Source organism: Saccostrea echinata, unplaced genomic scaffold, assembly GCF_033153115.1.
Source record: "Saccostrea echinata isolate AGI-Se365-2 ecotype Australia unplaced genomic scaffold, CSIRO_AGI_Sech_v1 ptg000041l, whole genome shotgun sequence".
NCBI lineage: Eukaryota > Metazoa > Mollusca > Bivalvia > Ostreida > Ostreidae > Saccostrea > Saccostrea echinata.
This window is the reverse complement of record NW_026889790.1, coordinates 507,957-527,671: the sequence shown is the minus strand read 5'-3', so window position 1 is coordinate 527,671 and position 19,715 is coordinate 507,957. Positions and strand designations below refer to the sequence as shown.

The 19,715-nt window shown below is 32.7% G+C and overlaps 1 protein-coding gene across 1 annotated transcript; it reads right to left on the bottom strand.

Annotated features, from left to right (window-relative positions):
• Positions 1-5,754: 5,754 nt before the first annotated feature.
• LOC133200687 (NADPH:adrenodoxin oxidoreductase, mitochondrial-like) lies at positions 5,755-19,382 on the bottom strand. The gene is made up of 13 exons (XM_061336453.1): positions 19,333-19,382; positions 17,739-17,911; positions 16,546-16,641; positions 16,239-16,361; positions 14,658-14,702; positions 13,698-13,766; positions 13,481-13,582; positions 12,333-12,525; positions 8,914-9,104; positions 7,640-7,705; positions 7,413-7,521; positions 6,879-7,049; positions 5,755-6,735 (listed from the first exon to the last, which is right to left on the bottom strand). The coding sequence occupies exons 2-13, from the start codon at positions 17,892-17,894 to the stop codon at positions 6,605-6,607; spliced, it is 1,452 nt and encodes a 483-aa protein (XP_061192437.1). The 5' UTR covers positions 17,895-17,911; positions 19,333-19,382; the 3' UTR covers positions 5,755-6,604.
• Between the last annotated feature and the right edge of the window lie 333 nt (positions 19,383-19,715).

The following is a 19,715-nucleotide window of genomic DNA, read 5'->3' as shown; positions in this document are numbered from 1 at the left end:
TCGACATTTTTGATTGGTCGATGTGTTACACTGTAAACAAAAGGGCTGGGCAGACAAGGTGCGGATCAAACTGTTTATCGAAAGGTTGCAATAGTAACGGGCAGGTTTCATAAAAAAAATATATACACACATATCTTACATTCCCCAATTACCAATGGTTTTTTTGTTGGGTTTTTTTTGTTTTGTTTTTTTTTACACTTAGCTTACTTTACTTTTAGGCTTCTTACTTTACTTGCATATTTTTCCTAATGATTTGGTCAAAATAAAGAAAAATAAACCAAAAAAATTAATAATCCTTCAAGATAATATACCTCTCTTGATTTCATTGAGCTACCTGTGCTGGTGTTTAAATGACTCATTTAAAACACCACATATTTTTCGCCAAAACGACAGCAGAAGTTCATAAACTGCGCAACGGATAACTCCAAAACGAGATAAAATAACGAATGAATCTCGTGTTCCACAAATCCGGATTGCATTTTATCAGAGTGTTTATGGCATAATACATGCATATATTTATGTATATATGTATACAGTGTAAAAATGTTTTCTTTATATAAATATAAAAACTCGGATAGATCTGTACTGTCGGATGCCTTTCAAACCAATATAAAATTCTTTTCCAGATTCCGAAAATCAGCTTTCAAGTATTTGAAAATGCTCACAAAAATGTCTTTGATTTCACAAAGTAACATAAATTTACCCATGGTATTTCTTCAAAGTTTATCATTATAGTTAATTATATATTATATATAGGGAAAATTATCACTGACAGATATATTTTCAGGAAACGCGAATAATAGCACAAGTTATGCATGTTCTAATTGAAAATTAATCCACAAATATATTTTAGGATAAAAAGATATAGGTATCCAGGGATTCGGGGAAAATTGCATCTTTTTTGTGCTTATATACATGTATTTTAGTTCTATTTACTTCAATTGTTATATAATATGCTATCATTACTAGACATCACATATCACATCTAATTTCATATCATGCTAATTCACATTGGTATCTAATGCTTGTTTAAACAGAAAGGAAGTTCGATTTCTCTGAAATGAATTTTTTTTTTCTTTTATGGGGTATATAAATGTCACCTTTACTAAGACCGTTTGTACAAGAACCTTGAATCATATTGAGATGCAGAAAAACAAAATTGTTGCATGGAAAGATTTCAATTTCAAGCTTCATTTTGAGACTTTTTTAATTTAAATAATAAATTTAATAGTTACATGCGATCCTTCATGGCTGAGGAGCGGATATCCTTATACTCAGGTTCTGAAAATCAGCTTTTAAGTAATTGAAAATGCTCACAAAAAGTCTCTGATTTCACACAGTAACGTGAATTAACCCATGGAATTTCTTCAAAGTTCATCGTTATAGTTGGTCATATTATATAGGGAAAATTATCAAATCTCAAATATATTTTCAGGAAATGCGAATAAAAACACCAGCTATGCATTTTCTAATTGAAAATTGATCAACAAATATAATTTAGGGTATCCAGGCGTTTAGAGAAAATTGCATCTTTTTTATTCTTATACACTATATTAGTTCTTCTTTTTACTTCGTCATTTAATACATAGTGTAAAAAGCTTGTGCTATCATTGCTAGACATCACATATCACATCTAATTTCATTTCATGCTAATAAGCAGCGGTATCTAATGCTAGACTAAAGGAAATTCGATTTCTCTAAAAAATGAATTCATTTTTTTCTTTTATGGGGTACAAAAGTCAACTTTTTACAAGACCGTTTCTAGGACTTCAGAGAACCTTGAATCATATTAAGATGCATAAAATGAAAATTGTTGCACAAAAAGATCTAAATTTCAAGCTTTATTTTGAGACTTTTTAAATAAAATAACAAATTTAAGAGTTATCCTTCCTGGCTGAGGATCGGATATCCTTAATATTTTAAACAATATTTATTCAAAATAATGAATAGACTGGGCAACAGGCAATGTATATAAATACCCTCTCTATACAAGAATCAAAGTTACAAAATAGTTACACAATGGACTGAGTGAATACATATATTACAATGCGGGTAAACACACACAGACGCATATACAGAAACACACACACACACACGTAGACACACCCAAACAAGCACACACAGACTCGCACAGATCCAGATGAATTAAGCATAACACATAGTATTAATAAAATATAGTAATATATATATATATATATATATATATATATATATATATATATATATATATATATATATATATATATATATATATATATATATATATATATATATATATATATATATCAAAAGGAAATGTATTTAAAAACGTTTTGTTGACCTAATATATTCTTGTACATAATTTGTAATGTTGATGTTCGTTTGATACGATAACTTCGAACACCCATGTAAAAGAATCTTTAGTTCATACGGTATACCTAGCTCTTGTAAATTTTTTCTTAGTTCATTTCTTTGTATGCTATAAGCTGGACAATTCATTTATAAAATAGTGCTCATTATCCTCATTATGGTAATCACACCTAGGACAAGATGAATCAGCTATTATATAATGATTTTTTAAGTGTGCATTAAGGTTACTAGCTTTATTGCGTAATTGACAGTGAAGTATATTCTCTTTTCTGTTACCATAGTTATAATATTTACAACTGCTAAATGGTCGTTCAGTTTTTATTTTTGAATTAAACATTGATAAAGAAGGTGACATTTTTACAACAGAGCTAAGATTATTCCACAGTTTTATAGTTGAAGGAATAAAACTATTATAGTAAGATACAGTTCTACATAATGGTAGAGAAAGATTACTTCTGTCTGATCTCAAACTATAAGAATGCTGCACTGGTTGGAAAGACTGTAATAATTCGCATAGATAATATGGGGCAATACCATGGTCAATTTTATAAAATAATATGTTCATGATTTATTCTTCTCTGGTGTAATGGCTCCCAACCTAGTTCGTCGTATAGAATAGATCTTGAAGAATTTACCCTTAGACCAGAAATAATTCTTGCAGTTTCTACTTGGACCTTTTCTAACAATTCTGTATTTTCCTGAGAGCAGTCATCCCATACTGTACCACATCTGCGTATTCTAAGACAGGTCTAATGAAAGCAAGATATATCTTTATTAGGGAATTTCTATCAAGTGTGTGCTTTAGTAATCTCAAAATATTTAATTTGTTACAAGCTTTTTCGTTAAATATATGTTTATTCCAACTACCATCGGACTGAAGGTGAAGCCCTAAATGTATATGACTACTGGATGGTTCAATAATGTCCCCATTTTCTCCAAAATGAATGTCTGGAAAAAGTCGCTGCTTTCTTGTAAAATTAACATTGGTTTATCAGTGTTAAAATCTACAGCCCAAGAGTTTGACCATTTCTTTATTTTTTTCAAGATCGGCTGTAAGAGATAATGTAGGAGTCATAATACAGGGTTCGAAATTCACTATATACAACTCGCAAAACGCGAGTTAGAATTCCCAAATTGCGAGTTAAAAATTAGGTAACTCGCAAAAACTTGCGAGTTGATTTTTTTTGCATTGAAACTGTAGCAAAATTATATAATATGACAGAACACAATGCTTTTGATTTAAATCAGTAATTTAAATAAAAGCCACACTGTAGTTGTATTTTGTGTATTGTACAGTAGTTACTTTTTCCTCATTGACAAGTTACATGTATTTAATTTATATAAATTTAACCTTATATGAAAATTGCGAGTAGTCTTATAAAATTGCGAGTTCACTTTCTTGGTACTCGCAATTATTTGCGAGTTGTAATTTTAGGGAGTTTCTTACCCTGATAATATCAGCGTCTACTATAGTAAACAAAAATGTATCATCCGCAAATAAACGGATACCATTATGTATGCCTTCGGTTATATCATTAATGTATAATAAGAATAAAAATGGGCCTAGCACAGTGTGGTTAATCAGCAAATATTCGGATTCACCGGTGCTTTCTAATAAAAGATTTTTTTCTTTTCATTTTGACAATGTTTTCTTTAGAAAATAAATAATCTGTCCTCCAAAATTTGAAAATAAATAATCTGTCCTCCAAAATTTTGAAAATAAATAATCTGTCCTCGACTGGCAAGAAAATAAATAATCTGTCCTTGATTGGTGCTCCTCCCCTGGAAACTAAAAGCTTAGAACGTGCAATTTTCCTTCTTTTTTTTTTTTTTTTTTTTTTTTTTTTTTTTTTTTTTAATTTTGCTTGTCAGACTTTTTTCATTGAAGAAATAATCTGTCCTCGTTCATCTTGTTTGCTTTGGAAAAACATCTCTCCGAGATGTATACATGTAGTTATATTCCAATATCACCTGCATATGGTGTTTATGTCTCCAAACTTATTCAATACTAAAGAGCATGCTCCGAGTACGATCAATTTTTGGAAATAAATAAAATGTCCTTCACCTACATGCCATTAAATAATCTGACTCGGAAAAATTTGGCACCCCCCCCCCCTTTTCCAGAATCAAATGGTCGTCCCCTTGTTCGTTACAGACCGGATTATTCATAATTTATTAAGTTTTTTACAGTCGTTAAAATTATGATTATTTTAAGGAATCTTTCAACAAGGTAGCAAATAACATTTAGCACCCAACTTTACAAGTTTTACTAGCCTACATTGATATACTGGGGCCCACAGGCACTTGGGGTATGGACCCCCCCCACCCCCACCCCCTATTCCATATTTTTTTTTATATCTGGGGTTGAGTAACCTTTTCCCTATTTTTGTATTCTAATATGCACTATATGTTATCGATAATGTAACCCTTTTGTCTCTATAAGCTGTTTTTAAATATATCGTTTTCGACTGATACTCTCTTTTTTATAAAATCAGTCAAAACATATTAGAATACAAAATGCATATTAGAATACAAAAATAGGGAAAGGGTGACTCGACCCCAGTTTTAAAAAAAATGGAAAAGGGGTGGGGGGTCCATACCCCAAGTGCCTGTGCTGGGTCCCACATTTTTCTCTTTGCTTTGGAAAAACATCTCTCCGAGATGTATACATGTCGTTATATTCCAATATCACCTGCATATGGTGTTTATGTCTCCAAACTTATTCAATACTAAAGAGCATGCTCCGAGTACAATCAATTTTTAAACCAAGTCAAGCTATTGACAGATAAGTTGATGTTACAGTGATTTCAATAACGACATTTAAAGCTAGCATTTCATAAATTCTATGGTCATTATAACGACCTTTTTAAAAAATACATGTACAACGTATAAATCTACCATTGGGTGTATTTTGACCGACATATTTCATACAAATTGTTAGGCCTTTGTTTTCATAGTAAACTTTATATTCCGTCTTCCTGATCAATTCAAAGGGCTCACAGAAGGTGTGACCAGTCAACAGGGGATGCTTACTCCTCCTAGACACCAGATCCCACCTCTAGAATTTCCAAGGGTCCAAGATTTATGCCCTATTCACAGATTTGTATTGTTTATAGGATTTTTTGAAATAGATCACTGTTCATTATTTTCACCTTTTTCATTTGTTTTCTCTATATGGTATTTTTGGCCATAGAAAGTTTTTATCGGAAAATTTTTAAAAGCGCAAAAAATACATGTATTCCAAACATTGAATGTTAAAGCATCATAAACATCAACAAGTAGAGGCATATATAAGGCATTCTACATGCAAAAAAAAATCTACAAATGTAAACATTTGTAATTTATTTTACTTTTTAGACAAATTTGCACTTAGCATATGTACATAATTTGAATTTTTTGGTCAGATCTTTACATTCTATTTTCAGCACTTCTTCCACACCAACTACCTTGTATTTTCTTCTCACACTTAAGTAATTACAACATCAAAGAAAGACAAGAAAGCTGACAAAATCATACAGGACCCCATAGTATGCTTATACATGTATTGATAATCTTGATCTTTGAGTAATTGGCCACAGAATATACAGGGCTTTCTTTTAATTGTGAAGTGAATACGAAATCTGCACAATAAATTTACTCAATTTTATACTGCACAATAAATTTACTCAATTTTATACTACATTGTATATAATTGAATGTTCATGTGAAAATAATGACATTGAACTTTGAGTGAACTAGCCCCGAATCTAAATATTTGTCCCCTTAACTTTGTTCATTGATTGGTGAAAATCTGACCAAATATAGTACTGATTTCAATGCAGTGGATCCTTTAAAAAACTTAAGGCCATATCAATAGTCTTGACCCTTTGGCCTTGACCTTTATCAAAGAAACCTTTATCTACATGTACCATTAAGTCATGCATGTATAAAAGCTACTTTTTTGATAGAAAATAGTTCAAATGTAGGAGGTGCATACTTTACACTGGTGCATGATATACACTTGACTTTATGGTATGTAGTAAAAAATCTTAAGTTCAGCATAGTGGTCATTTAAACAATCCTGGTCTTTGACCTTTGACTATATGATTCTAAAATCTATAAATGTCTTTTCCAAAGCATTCCCTTTCCATTTTTTAGTAGTTGATATAAGGTCTTGGGACAGACCATGGTGATTAATTTAGGGAACCTGCATCTTAATGCGGGTCCCCAATAAATAACAACCCCCCAGTATAAGACAGTCATTGGCTTTCTTGATTTAGGACTTGGCTACTCTAAGCATTTCTGAGATATCTGCAATCTTCTCCCTTGGTTTTCCAAAGACACTTCCTCTCTTGATCTCTTCCTCATCAATCTTGTCCCAGTCAGAAAATGTCACCATCTGCTTACCTGCACAGCATTATAACAAGTTTGTTCAGAAATCAAATTCTTGTACATATCAGTCCTCTAATATATTTACCACATACCTTGACCTTCTTAAAGATCTTATATATTTTCATTTTTTGTTTATAAAACATATGCTTAACAGCAACCTTTAGATTCTAGGATTTCCTTGATCATTTTATTCCCCCTTTTTCCCTCAGAAGTGATGATACCGTCTTCCAGATCTTTGAGAACTATCTTTCCTGTTTCAAATCCCCCTGTCATGGTATTGAGGATGACTCCTACTGGCCCTGTACTGACCCATCCACTACAGTACAGACCTAAATCAATCAAGATAAGGATATTTCCACTACAGTACAGACCTAAACCAATCAAATTATGAATGATTAATTTTTGACATCAGATGAAATCATAACATTATACTAATGTAGTTCAGAATTAAAATACTTTTGCATCTTGCTGTTTCAGACCATTTAGCTTAACTTTTATACATAGTAAAAGTTTTACATGTTTTTGAAAATTGGAATCATATGGTTTTAAGTGTAACTTTAGACTTATCTGGATTAAATTTAGAATTACTTACCTGAATGACCTTTAGAATTACTTACCTGAATGACCTTTAGAATTACTTATCTGAATGACCTTTAGAATTACTTACCTGATTTACCTTTAGAATTACTTACCTGATTTTTCTTTGACTCTTCCTTTTATATTTGGTATAATCCCTTTTCTTGTATCAAAAGGTAAAATGGGATCTATAGGTATACTTTTATATCCTATACTTCTGAAAACCTGTGATCAAATTCAGAGGATAAACTTCAAACAAAGCCATCTCCAATACAAACCACTTGTCATTCTCTAATAGATACCTATAATTCATTTATAGTCATTGCTGTAGAGAAATCCATACCAGTCCACAGTCAATATGTTCTGTTTCTGATGTGGCCACAGCTTTCTTGTTAATCAGATCATCTCCCTAAATAATCATACAAAATAATAATTGAAAAAAGACAAAAATGAAGTCTCACTTATTTGCTATCATACTCATTCTCCTGTGTTATATATGTGTGTACTTAAATCATTAGGTTTATATGTTGATGCTTGTTGTGTAGGTATGTACCAATTAGACTGAAATGCTCACATGAATCTGCTAAATCACATTCTTAATATTATACATATGTACTTAAATAAGCTAGGTTCAGGTTCTGATGTTTTTTTTTTTGTTTTTGTTTTTGTTTTTGTTTTTTTTGTTTTTTTTCATGCTATACATATCAAGTTTGAAACATTGTACAACTATTTCATGACTGTACAAAATGTCTATGGCCTAAAAATATGTTTCACTTAATTTAAAACTTTAAAACAGATGGGTTTGATCACAGGCACAGTGGCCAAATAGCTCAGTTGGTAGAGCACCTGACTAGATTCAGGGGGCCTGGGTTCGAATCCCTGTCTGGTCCTTTGAAATTTTCTCCTCTCCCTTTACATTTGGTGCTGTGACCAGGATGTGGATGTCACAGGTGAAAGACCTGCCAGGGAAGAGTCTGGGTTGGTGTCTTCAGGGGTGAAGACCTTTAAGGAGGGAGGAATGTGGCGGTCAGACGGGTTTGATTGCCGCTAGCCAGATAGCTCAGTTGGTAGAGCACCTGACTAGAGATTCAGGGAGCCCAGGTTCAAATCCTGGTCAGGTCCATCTCATTTTTCTCCTCTTCCGTTACAAAACAATGTACATATACAGTTATCAGAACTCTGTCATTGTTTTTAATCCCGAGAATAAAATTCTTTCAAGATAAATTACCAAGTATTCTCAAAAACTGTATTTGAACCAAACTGAAACTTGTTACATACAGTAAAACACGCTTATAACAAAGTGCTGGGTCAGACGATTTTGCTTCGTTATAAACGTAATTCATTATATCCGTTAAGTTAACAATATATTTTAAGGTCACACAGAATGAAAATCTCTTTGCTGTAAGCGTCAATTCATTTCAAGCGTGTTCGCTCTAAGTGTGTTTTAATTTCCTAGTCAAAAATAAAGCTACATGGTTCTTGCAATGCACATGTACATGCATATTTAAAAAAATTCCGAATCTGATTAAAATCAGATCTTTGTTAAGCTCGGAAATTCTGATAGTCGCTGTACAGCGTAACAAAGATCTGATTTTAATCAGATTGAAAAATTCCCACCTGCAGCTGATTCACAGCGAATTTGACCCCTGTGACTTTTCCCTCCCTCTCGTTGATTTCTATAGGACTAAGTCTAAATCTAAGTTCCCATTCTTTGGAGGCCTGAGACCAGAGGTGGGTGTCAGTGTCGGAGGGCTCCATACACGTCTTATATAGTAGTTCTGTCAGCCTCCTTCTGGGACGGGGGAGATCTTAAAAGATAAAAAGGTCATTTCCAAGAAAAAGAGAATACATGTACTAATGATAACTTTGTAATAAGAGAAACACTGAAAGCCCATACTTGACACAGAGATTGCTTACAACCTGCGTATGTTTCTTGACCTTAACACAAGGACATTTGGGCAACTTCAAGGTCTCTGACAAAAGTAAAAGTCAAATAGACCTGGACTTGCAACTTTTCTTTTAAGTTTTACATATCAATAATTATCATGAATACCTAAACATGCTATATATATATATATATATATATATATATATATATATATATATATATATATATATATATATATATGTATGTATGTATATATATATATATATATCAACATTGATGTCATGATAATGATATTTAAACTGTAGGAGGAGTAGCATTTTAAAGAAAAATTATTTACAGACAGATTGTGGACACCATTCCCTTGCATAGAATTTGCAGGTCTTCAACCAGTAGAACTTATGTAATTATTCCTCTTTTACAGTTTTTTAGCTCACCTGAGCCGAAGGCTCAAGTGAGCTTTTCTGATTGAAATTTGTCCATTGTCTGTCGTCGTCGTTCAATTTCAATCAAACTTGGCACAAAGTATCCTTGAGTGAAGGGGATTCAAGTTTGTTCAAATGAAGGGCCACGCCCTCCTCCAAGGGGAGATAATTACGAAATGGCAAAAAATTAATGGCATTATTGAAAAATCTTATTCTCAAGAACCAATGGGCCAGGAAAGATGAAACTCATGTGGAATTATTGTCAGGTAGTGTAGATTCAAATTTGTTCAAATCATGACCCAGGGGGGTAGGGTGGGGCCACAATGGACGATCAAAGTTTTACATAGGGATATATAGGAAAAATCTTCAAAAATCTTCTTCTCAAGAACAGTTAAGCTATGATTGGTCATATTTATATGGAAGCATCCTCAGGTGATGTGGGTTCAAGTTTGTTCAAATCATGACCCCCGGGGGTAGGGTGGGGCCACAATGGACAAAGTTTAACATAGGTGTATATAGGAAAAATCTTCAAAAATCTTCTTCTCAGGAACAGCAAAGCTATGATTGGTCATATTTATATGGAAGCATCCTCAGGTGATGTGGGTTCAAGTTTGTTCAAATCATGACCCCCGGGGGTAGGGTGGGGCCACAATGGAAGATTAAAGTTTAACATAGGAGTATATAGGAAAAATATTCTTCTCAAGAACAGCAAACTTATGATTGGTCATATTTATTTGGAAGCATCCTCAGGTGGTGTAGATTCAAGTTTGTTCAAATCATGACCTCCAGGGGTAGGGTGGGGCCACAATGAAAGTTCAAACTTGTAGAGAAAAAAGTCACAGTTAGTCAAAAAATCATGTAAGCATCCTTAGTTAGTGTAGATTTAATTTTGTTCAAATCATACCCCCCACTCCCTTTTAGGGGTAGGTTGGGACCACTTATGCATTTAAGCTTTTCAATACTAAACTGATTTTTCTTCTTTTCCTAGCCACAGTGCTCAGGTGAGCGATGTGGCCCCTGGGCCTCTTGTTATATTTGCTTTACAATCCTGTACCTAGTTGCATTTATAATTCCATGAATGCAATTGCTCTAAGTGTATGTACAGGTTGTGTCTAACTCTCATATTTAGAAATCTGCTATATAATACCAATTCCATTCAGTTATATAGGTAGGAAACATAGTGAAAATGAGTAAGTTGTAGCTTATAATAAAAATCTCCCCAAAAATTTAAAATACAAAATGATGATTTAACCATTATTTTAAAACTTTTTAAAATTAACTCTAAGCAACATTCAAAATTGTGCAATAAAAAAATCTCCAAATACATCACATGTATCTTCATACGCATGTGAGTTAAGACTAGGTATAGGCGTTTCTATGCAAATGAGCTAATAAAAATGTGTTAGGGGTATATTCATTATTCAAAGAATGTTTTGTTTTATTTTTTATGCATACTTAGTACCCACGATATGTTATAGCCAGTACGCATTATGACGTCATATTATGACGTCATTGATCTCACCTACTGGAGGTAATACATGTATAACAATCAACATAACAGCTTTGGCGCAAGGGATTACCCTGTTTATTTTTACATAAAAATTGTATAATGCTAAGAAGAATATTCTATAGATTAATAAAACTGCTGCACAAATCCTAGGCATTTCCTAAGTTGATCGGAATTTGAGTAAACTTATACCGGACTGTACATTTTTACCCCGATTCAACTTAAAACTTTACAAATAGGAATTACACAACTGAGCTGTTGATATTTGTGCAGCAATACCAGCAAATATTAGAATATTTTGCTTCTAAATATACCTTGTTTCAGTTAAATAAAATAGAGCATGCCCTTGCGCCGACGCATTTTTGTTGATATCCATTATAATCTTGTGTAGTAAAGAACAATGACGTCATAATATGACGTCATAATGCGTACTGGCTATCTAATGTCATGGATACCAAGTATGTATTAGACAATAAGTTTTAACTTTCTCTGTAAAATAGATATAGTCTTTAGGCATTTTAATTAGTTTATTTACATAGAAATGCCTATACCTAGCTTTAACTCACCTGCGTAAAGGTATATTTAGTTCCCACTTGGTGAAATGACATCACAGTTAGCTTTATGATGTGAACTTTACAATGTTTTCTTAATATTTGTATTTCAAAATTTATTTGAGCTCCATAAATGAAAAAAAACAATCATATAAAAACATTAAAAAAAATTGTTTTGCTATAATTATCTGTACAGAGGTAAAATACATGTACTATAAATAATAACTGTTTATGAAAGATTATAAGTGTGATGAAATGTCACAAGAAGTTGATCAAGATGTGACATCATGTTAGAAGATCGGTAAAATATGGGTTTACAAATACTGTGAATATTGTATGTGATTCATATGGAATTAAAGTGTGTTAATAAGTTTAATTCGCTGATTTTTATTTCCTCAATATTTTTTACTAAAGATAAGCAGCCATGCAAAAATCACAGTCAGTCTTTCCTCTGTCATTCTTGACAATGTCATGGAATGCAAATATCAGTAATAAATGTTATTCAGTGAAAATTGCATTATGAATAGCAACAGCTCTGCAGTGTTGTTGTCATTGATGCATTAAAGTGCATCATGGAATATGCCAGCATAACAATTGTTATTCATAATACCATATTCACTGAATAGCATTATTTCTTAAATAAATTAACACTCATAACAGTGACTTGCCTTTTATGACCTTGTCAAGGTTTTCTACATCTTCTTTATGAATGACAGGCCTACAGTCAGGCAACTTGGTCATCTCTCTCAGCTCCTTGATGGTAAATGCCACCTGTAAAGGACCTCTTCTGCCCACAATGTACACCTTTTTTACTCGACTTCGAGACAGAGCATCCAATGCATGCTGGGATATATCCGTTTTCTGAAAATTAAAACACATTCTGTCAACATAATTTCATCTAAGAGTTTATTGTTATTAACTCAGTCATGTTATAATTAATTTCATTACTACTCCAAGTTTCAAAGGATAAGAGAACAAGCTAATTCAAGGAATTTGTGTCCTTTACTTAAGGAAAAAAGAAAAGGGTCAAACAACTGAAAGAAATGCAGATGGAGAAAGAAAAGAAAGGTTGACCTTTCAGTTTCTGGTCATAAGGTCAATAGGAGTAACTTTTTATAAGTTAAAGAAATTCCTGACCATAAGTTTCATTGCAAAAGCTAACAAAGAACTATAGTTACTATCAGAAACTATGTATGCAATAAATGAATTTCTGACCTTTGTCTCTGACCCTTTTACTTTAAAATCAGGGGTTTTTTTTAAAGTTATATTGACTAACTAAAATATCCATTGCAAAATCTCAAAGAGAACTAAAGTTATCACTAGAAAACCATTTTATGGAAGATATGAATTTTATGATAGATATGACAGTGAGTGTCTTCTTTAAATCAATGGGAGTTATGACAAAAAATTTCAGTTATCAGCGGAAAACCATTTTTTATACAATATATGAATTTCAGACATTGACCTTTGACCTTCTGACCTCAAAATCAATAGGGGTCTTTTTAAGGCCATAGGGAGTTGTGATATAAAATTTCATTGTAAAAGCTGGAAGGCTTTTTGAAATTTTGACCTTTTAGACCTTTTGACCTCAAAATCAATAGGGGTCTTCTTTAGGTCATAGGGAGTTATGACCTCAAAAGCTTTTTGATATTTTGTCAAGAAACGAAAGTGTTTCACACAGACAGAATAATAGAATAACAGACAGCTAGACAGCCCCAAATTAATATCCTCCACTTTCAGTGAAAGCGGGGGACAAAAAAATAGAGGAAGTACACTACAAATTTACTGGGTACCTGATGACAGAGGTAAGAAATACCTGTAATATGCTAATTGGTGTTAGCAGAATCCGGGCCACATCAAGAGCCACATTTCCCTGACCTAGGATAACCACATTCTCCACATCTAAATCTACAGGCAGCTGTAAAAAGTAAAGAAACAAATATGGTGGACGTGAATTTGTGGGTCTCTTCCCTCCTTAAAAAAAAATTAAACCCTCACGAAAATTGGTAATTTCACAGTATTTAGATACATACATCTTTGTCTTGTGGAAGTCCATTGAACCAACCAACAAAAGATCTGGCTGAGATCACATTGGGACTATCCTGTAAAAAAAAAACAATGTCAAAAACATTATATTATAGAATATTTGTGACATCTATGCAACATACTCACAGATTTAAAAACAAAAACAAGAGGCTCATAGCCTACAATGCTCACACAATTACTTCCTTATTCTTGATAAATAATTAGATAAATGAAACCTTTTAATGTATCTATAAAATTAAAAGTCCATGATTTAAACATTATTAATTAACAGTGTATTGTCCAAGTTTTGAGATCAAGTTCACAACTGAAGTCTTGTTCTGATATACATTTTACGGAATTCAGAAGGGTACAGCCACGGCGGGGAGGGGCAAAAGTCCCCCACTGTATACTTTACTTTAGGTAAGTCTGATATAGTAGAAAATATTTATAATTGACCAAACAGTATTTAACTGATATATACATGGCAATGTAATCTTTAATCTGCACATGAACAATTTTTGCAAAGGAGGTTAAAGTTCAAGATCAAGTGGACTGTCATTTGGAATTTTTTTTAAATGTGTATATTATGACAAACAGTGCACATGCTAAATAGCAAAGACTTACCTTTTATATGTCAAAAATAAGCTGTATATTGGCACTATAATCTATTTTGAAAAGTAAGTCAAATGTCAAGTTCTAAGGTCACCAGACAGGTAACCCTGGTATTTTACAAAAGCCATACTAGTACCAAGCTATATATGTGCAAAATATATATATATTTAACAAAAGCCATAGTACCAAGCTATACATGTGCAAAATATTAATCTATATCTCTTATAGTTTTTAAGATATAAGGTGTGACAGATGGACATACAGACAGACGCCAGCTAAAGCGATCCTAAGTGTCACTCTGATCTGCAGGTGACACAATGATGAGTGTCTGTAAATTATTTTCTCTTGGTCCTTACCTCTCCCTTTATTGCAAGTGTTCTGTCATCATCAGCACCATAAGCCTGCAAAACACAAAGTCTTTACCATTATCATAAACAATCATTTAATCATCTACAAATAATCACATAATCTTATATGTAGTCCTTTTTCACCAAATAAGTATAATGGCTGCTAAATTAACACATCAAAGACATCACCAACATATCAGATATGCACAATACCCTATCAATAATGTACAAGGGTTGTTGGGAAAGTTTGTGGATTATGCCAATCTTCGATGTATATACTATTTTCAAGAAATTTAAAATCAGCACATTATCATATGTAAAAATATTTATTTTGTTCAAAATAAAGTTTCATTCCATGTGATTTAATAAAATTCATGTTATTTAATTTTAAAATAACACGTTTTGTAACCACTGAGCAAACTGAACAATGCTGTAACGTCAAAAACATACCGACATGAGGTTCTCAAAAATACTATCCCTATATATTTCACAGAGTATTGCCCAATACCAGTGCACTCATTAAAAACATTTCTCTATCATTTGAAATCTATTTTGCTAACAATTGTTCCAGTAGCATCATTTTGTTTGCCAATGCTATATTTTTTTCACTGCAAAAGTATGCTTTCACAAGATCAGCATCTGTGAAGCTCCAAACTCTTAGCATGATGTTATTAACTTTTCAATGTTTTTGGTAAGATTTTTACAGATAATCTGTTTTCTCACAGATCACCATCGTCTAAGCAGAGTAGTCTATCATTCAAATACCGCTTGTACTATGTAACACACATGCATGGCTCACTTTTGACATATTTCCTACTTCCTCAGGCATTTTCAGAGGTGTTTTTTTTTAGTTTTCCAGAGTACAATACAAAACTGTATGGTTAACTGCTACTCCGTAACGTTCTACGATGTCATCTTTTTTGCCTTTTTCAGTAAGGACCACCTATCTTCTGGAAACTGGTTTCTTTTCAACGAAGCAAAATATTAAGTCATAATTTGGAATCAGAAACGAGGAAACAATTCCTAATTTGAACATGTAGAATTTTTCCGTTTTTGTGTCATTTTACAGAAGATATGATTTCAGACATTATTTAGTGTCTTGATTGTAAATTACAAAATTTTGACCTGCTCCGTGATCCGATTTTCGCAATTTTAAACTCTAAATAAGTTTGAAATAAACCACGATATTTTAAAAACTTTTAATACACATCATTTGAATTTACTGTTGAAATATTTCTTCCAAATTTGGATATAACTTGACGTTAAGTAAAAAAGTTATGACGGTAGTCCACGAACTTTCCGAACAACCCTCGTTATAAACATAATACATGTAGTACAAACGCTTTTCCACATCACACCATATCGACCAGTATTAGACCACTGGCCTTCTGCCCTCTTGGTGATACTGGTGTCTCAGACTGATAAAGGGTGTGATATGGAAAAGAGTATAAAGTTAAGTTACTGATTTACCAGGACTACAGCTATGTAGACAAAAAATAAAACAACAGGACTACAATTGTGTAGACACAAATAAAGTAACAGATTTACCAGGACTACAGCTGGTAGACACAAATAAAGTAACAGATTTACCAGGACTACAGCTGTGTAAGCCTTCTGCAGGTCTTCTATTGAGATATCTTTACCAACTTCCACATTTCCTATAAATGTACATCTCTGATTTCTGGCAGTTGTGGTAAATGTGTGGATAACATTCTACAAAAGATTGGTCTATGTATGAATTAGGAATGGTAAGCACAAGACCCCTAATTTAGTCTTTCCTGTCCATCATTTTCTTTTTTCCCAGGATTGAATACTTAAATTAAGAATTCTAAAAATTACTTAAAAAAAGAAAAAATAGTTTAAATCAATTTAACACAGCTGTAAAAAGATTGTAAACCTTGACTTCTGGGTGATCAGGAGCTACCCCAAATCTCACAAGTCCAAACGGAACTGGCAATTTTTCCAATATGTCCACCCTTGCTGCTGGATGTCCCTGAAATTGTATCAATGTTAATAACCTGCATCAGTTTATAATAGTGAATGTACATATAATGTAGTGAGGACAGGGGTTGAAATGTAATCATTTTTAAAGACTCAGGCTAACTTATTTAAATGCAGCAACAGTCTGTCAGACAAGAAGACCAGGAAAAATTTTTTGTCAGTTTACTTTTGTTTTTTATGTAGACTGGTTTCTTCTGACTGAGAACTAGTTTTAAAAGCGACATCATTAAAAAGAAGCAACGAGGAACTGATTTTAATCAGCGACATGTCGTTAAAAAGAAGCAATGAGGATCTGATTTTAATCACCAAAGTGTTTAAAACTTGTGTTTTGTTTTCATTTTGCGTAAAAAAAAATGTTGGGCTAGTTAGTTTGAGGTTTGGGCTAGTAATTTTTTACTGATCAGTAGCCTCTGGACTAGTGAGTTTTCTAGGAAAATTTCAACCCCTGCAGGACAGATCCAATCAATAATGAGGGAGAGGAGGAGGGAGTCCTTACGTAACTCCATATCTCTTCCTCTGGAATTTTCAATACCAGTATCCTTAATCAAAATACAAACTTCAGTATATCAAAGTTAACACCGATTTGTTTAATACCAGTTATACATGTATATCAAAGTAAGTCAGATACCTCTACCCCAAAATTCCCCTCATGTTCAAGATTAGAAGGTTTAATGAGGTTAATTAAAAAGTGTGGGTATTACCCCCAATGATAATTTTATTACATGAATAATTGATACTGATACATGTATTCTCCTTCCTCTGTCCCTGTTTTTATATCTTTGTAATGGTTTGGGCCATAGATATGGGCCTGGGTAGTTCAGTTGGTATAGCACCTGACTAGAGATGCAGGGATCCCAGGTTCGGATCACAGTCCAGCCATACATTTCTTTCTTTCCACTGTTACAGCCTGTTAGCTTTGGAACTGACCCAACACTGTTTAAGCTGACCCAACACTGTTTAAGCTGACCCAACACTGTTTAGCTTTTAAAGTATATGGAACCCTGGGAGGGGGAGTGGGATATCAAGAAACTTTTCCAGAAAAAAATGTTCAGATGCATTAATTGTATAGTACTTTTGGAAATATTATACCTTTAGAATTTGCTGCGCTGTATAAAATCCTGCAGGACCACTCCCAACAATGCATACATGAGGGACATCTTGTGATGATGTTGAGGCGTAACGAAAAAAAGATTTTCCTAGGAGTTGTCTCAGATGACGTGAACAAATTCTTGGTAGAATATACATGGTAAATCAGAGGAAACCTTAAAACAATAAATAGACTTCATAACAATTGACTTCATTTTGATATCACTAGACAGGTGATTAACGTTAAGTATATACTTGGATGTACCTCCAGAAATATTAGCTCTCTTTGCTTTTCATTAATAAAATAAATAAAAATTAATCAAAATTAATATAAATCAAATACAGTCAAACCTCGTTTAATCTCGAACTTGAGGGGACCAAGAAAATACTTCGAAATAACATAGGATTCGAGATATCCAGGGTAAAATACTTAAGGAATAAGTAGTAAGGACTTCAAAATTACTTTGACATATCCATGGTATTCAAGATATCTGTGTTCGAGTTACCAATCGAAGTTCAACTGTAATCTATATTTGCATATTAATCAATTTACAAGAAATTTTTTTTTTATGGAAACATAAAAAAACGGTCCATCGCAAAGGTGTTTTGTGTCACAAAAATACATGTACCATACACTAACATATACAGTATGATGATCGAGTATAGATAAGATAAGATAAGATTTATTGATCCCAATTTGGGGCCCCTCAGGGCATACAAGTAAAGAATTATATACACAAGAAGAAATTCAAAATTGATAGTAGCAACATGTCAATATTAAGAGAAAAGAAAACAAACTAACTAAAGAAGATGATGATGATTATAGCAGATGGGGATTACCAATAATAAATGTTTTTTAAAAAATATATATATAATTAGCAAACGTACAAAGATTTGTAACATGTATATTTGTACTAGAGTATTAATAATTTAATATTATTACTCTTTTGCATTTATTTGGTTCTTTTTAACATTATATAATTCACTATTTCTTATTTTAAAAATATTGATTAGAAAATTACCCAGCTTGATAAGCAATATATCATTCTCATTAGACGTAATCCACAAAAAATTTTCTTTATTTGTTAAACAATAAAATTTTTTATTATTTTTAGCAATATTCTCAAAAAATTCATGTCCATCATGTTTATATAATGGACATTCAATCAGTGAGTGAATCTCATCTTCCACACAAGTCATGTCGCACATTCTACAAATCCTTTCATTTCTTGCAAGGGTGGTTTGCTGTCCTTCTGTGTATCTCATAAGCATGCATCATCATTGCTAGTTTCAAAATAACCCTTGAATTGTATGACAGTACTTTTTGTACTGTGTGTTGGCACAAAATATATCAATTCATAAAAAGCAAGAACATTCTCACATTAAAAAAAGCAAGTACTAACATGGGATAAAGGCTTTATAGCTGACAGTATATGAGGCTGCAGAAATAATTAAGGTCGGGCTTGGTAGTCACAAGCGATGTGCACCCAAGATGCTCGCTAACTTATATATCTTGTCAATGCACGATAAATAACAATGCTGAATGTAATTTTTGCTCGATGTATTCTAATGACTAATTACTGTCAACTCTGCTTACCCAAAATTACATCACATGCAACATTCAGCATGTTTCAGGGTCAAAGGTCATGCGTAGTAATTTGTATCTGGAGCCCATCAAGCTCCGATTTTGAAAATAAATAATTCCTTTGAAATTTTGGTTTAGCATGTATTTCAATATTTGTATTTATGTATAAGAGGTAATTTTCCAAGTTATCGGAAAATTTTCTCAGAACTATTTTTACTATTGCGAATGACGATGAGAAGCGCTGTAAAAGCCGGAAGCGTATTCATTGGGCGAGGAGGCTAACCATTTGAAAAGGATCAATTCAGGGTATATGCACATTTATGATTTTATCACTTTTATATGTTTTCATAATTGTATACATATATCTTGATAATCTTTTATTCTCCTATTTCAAG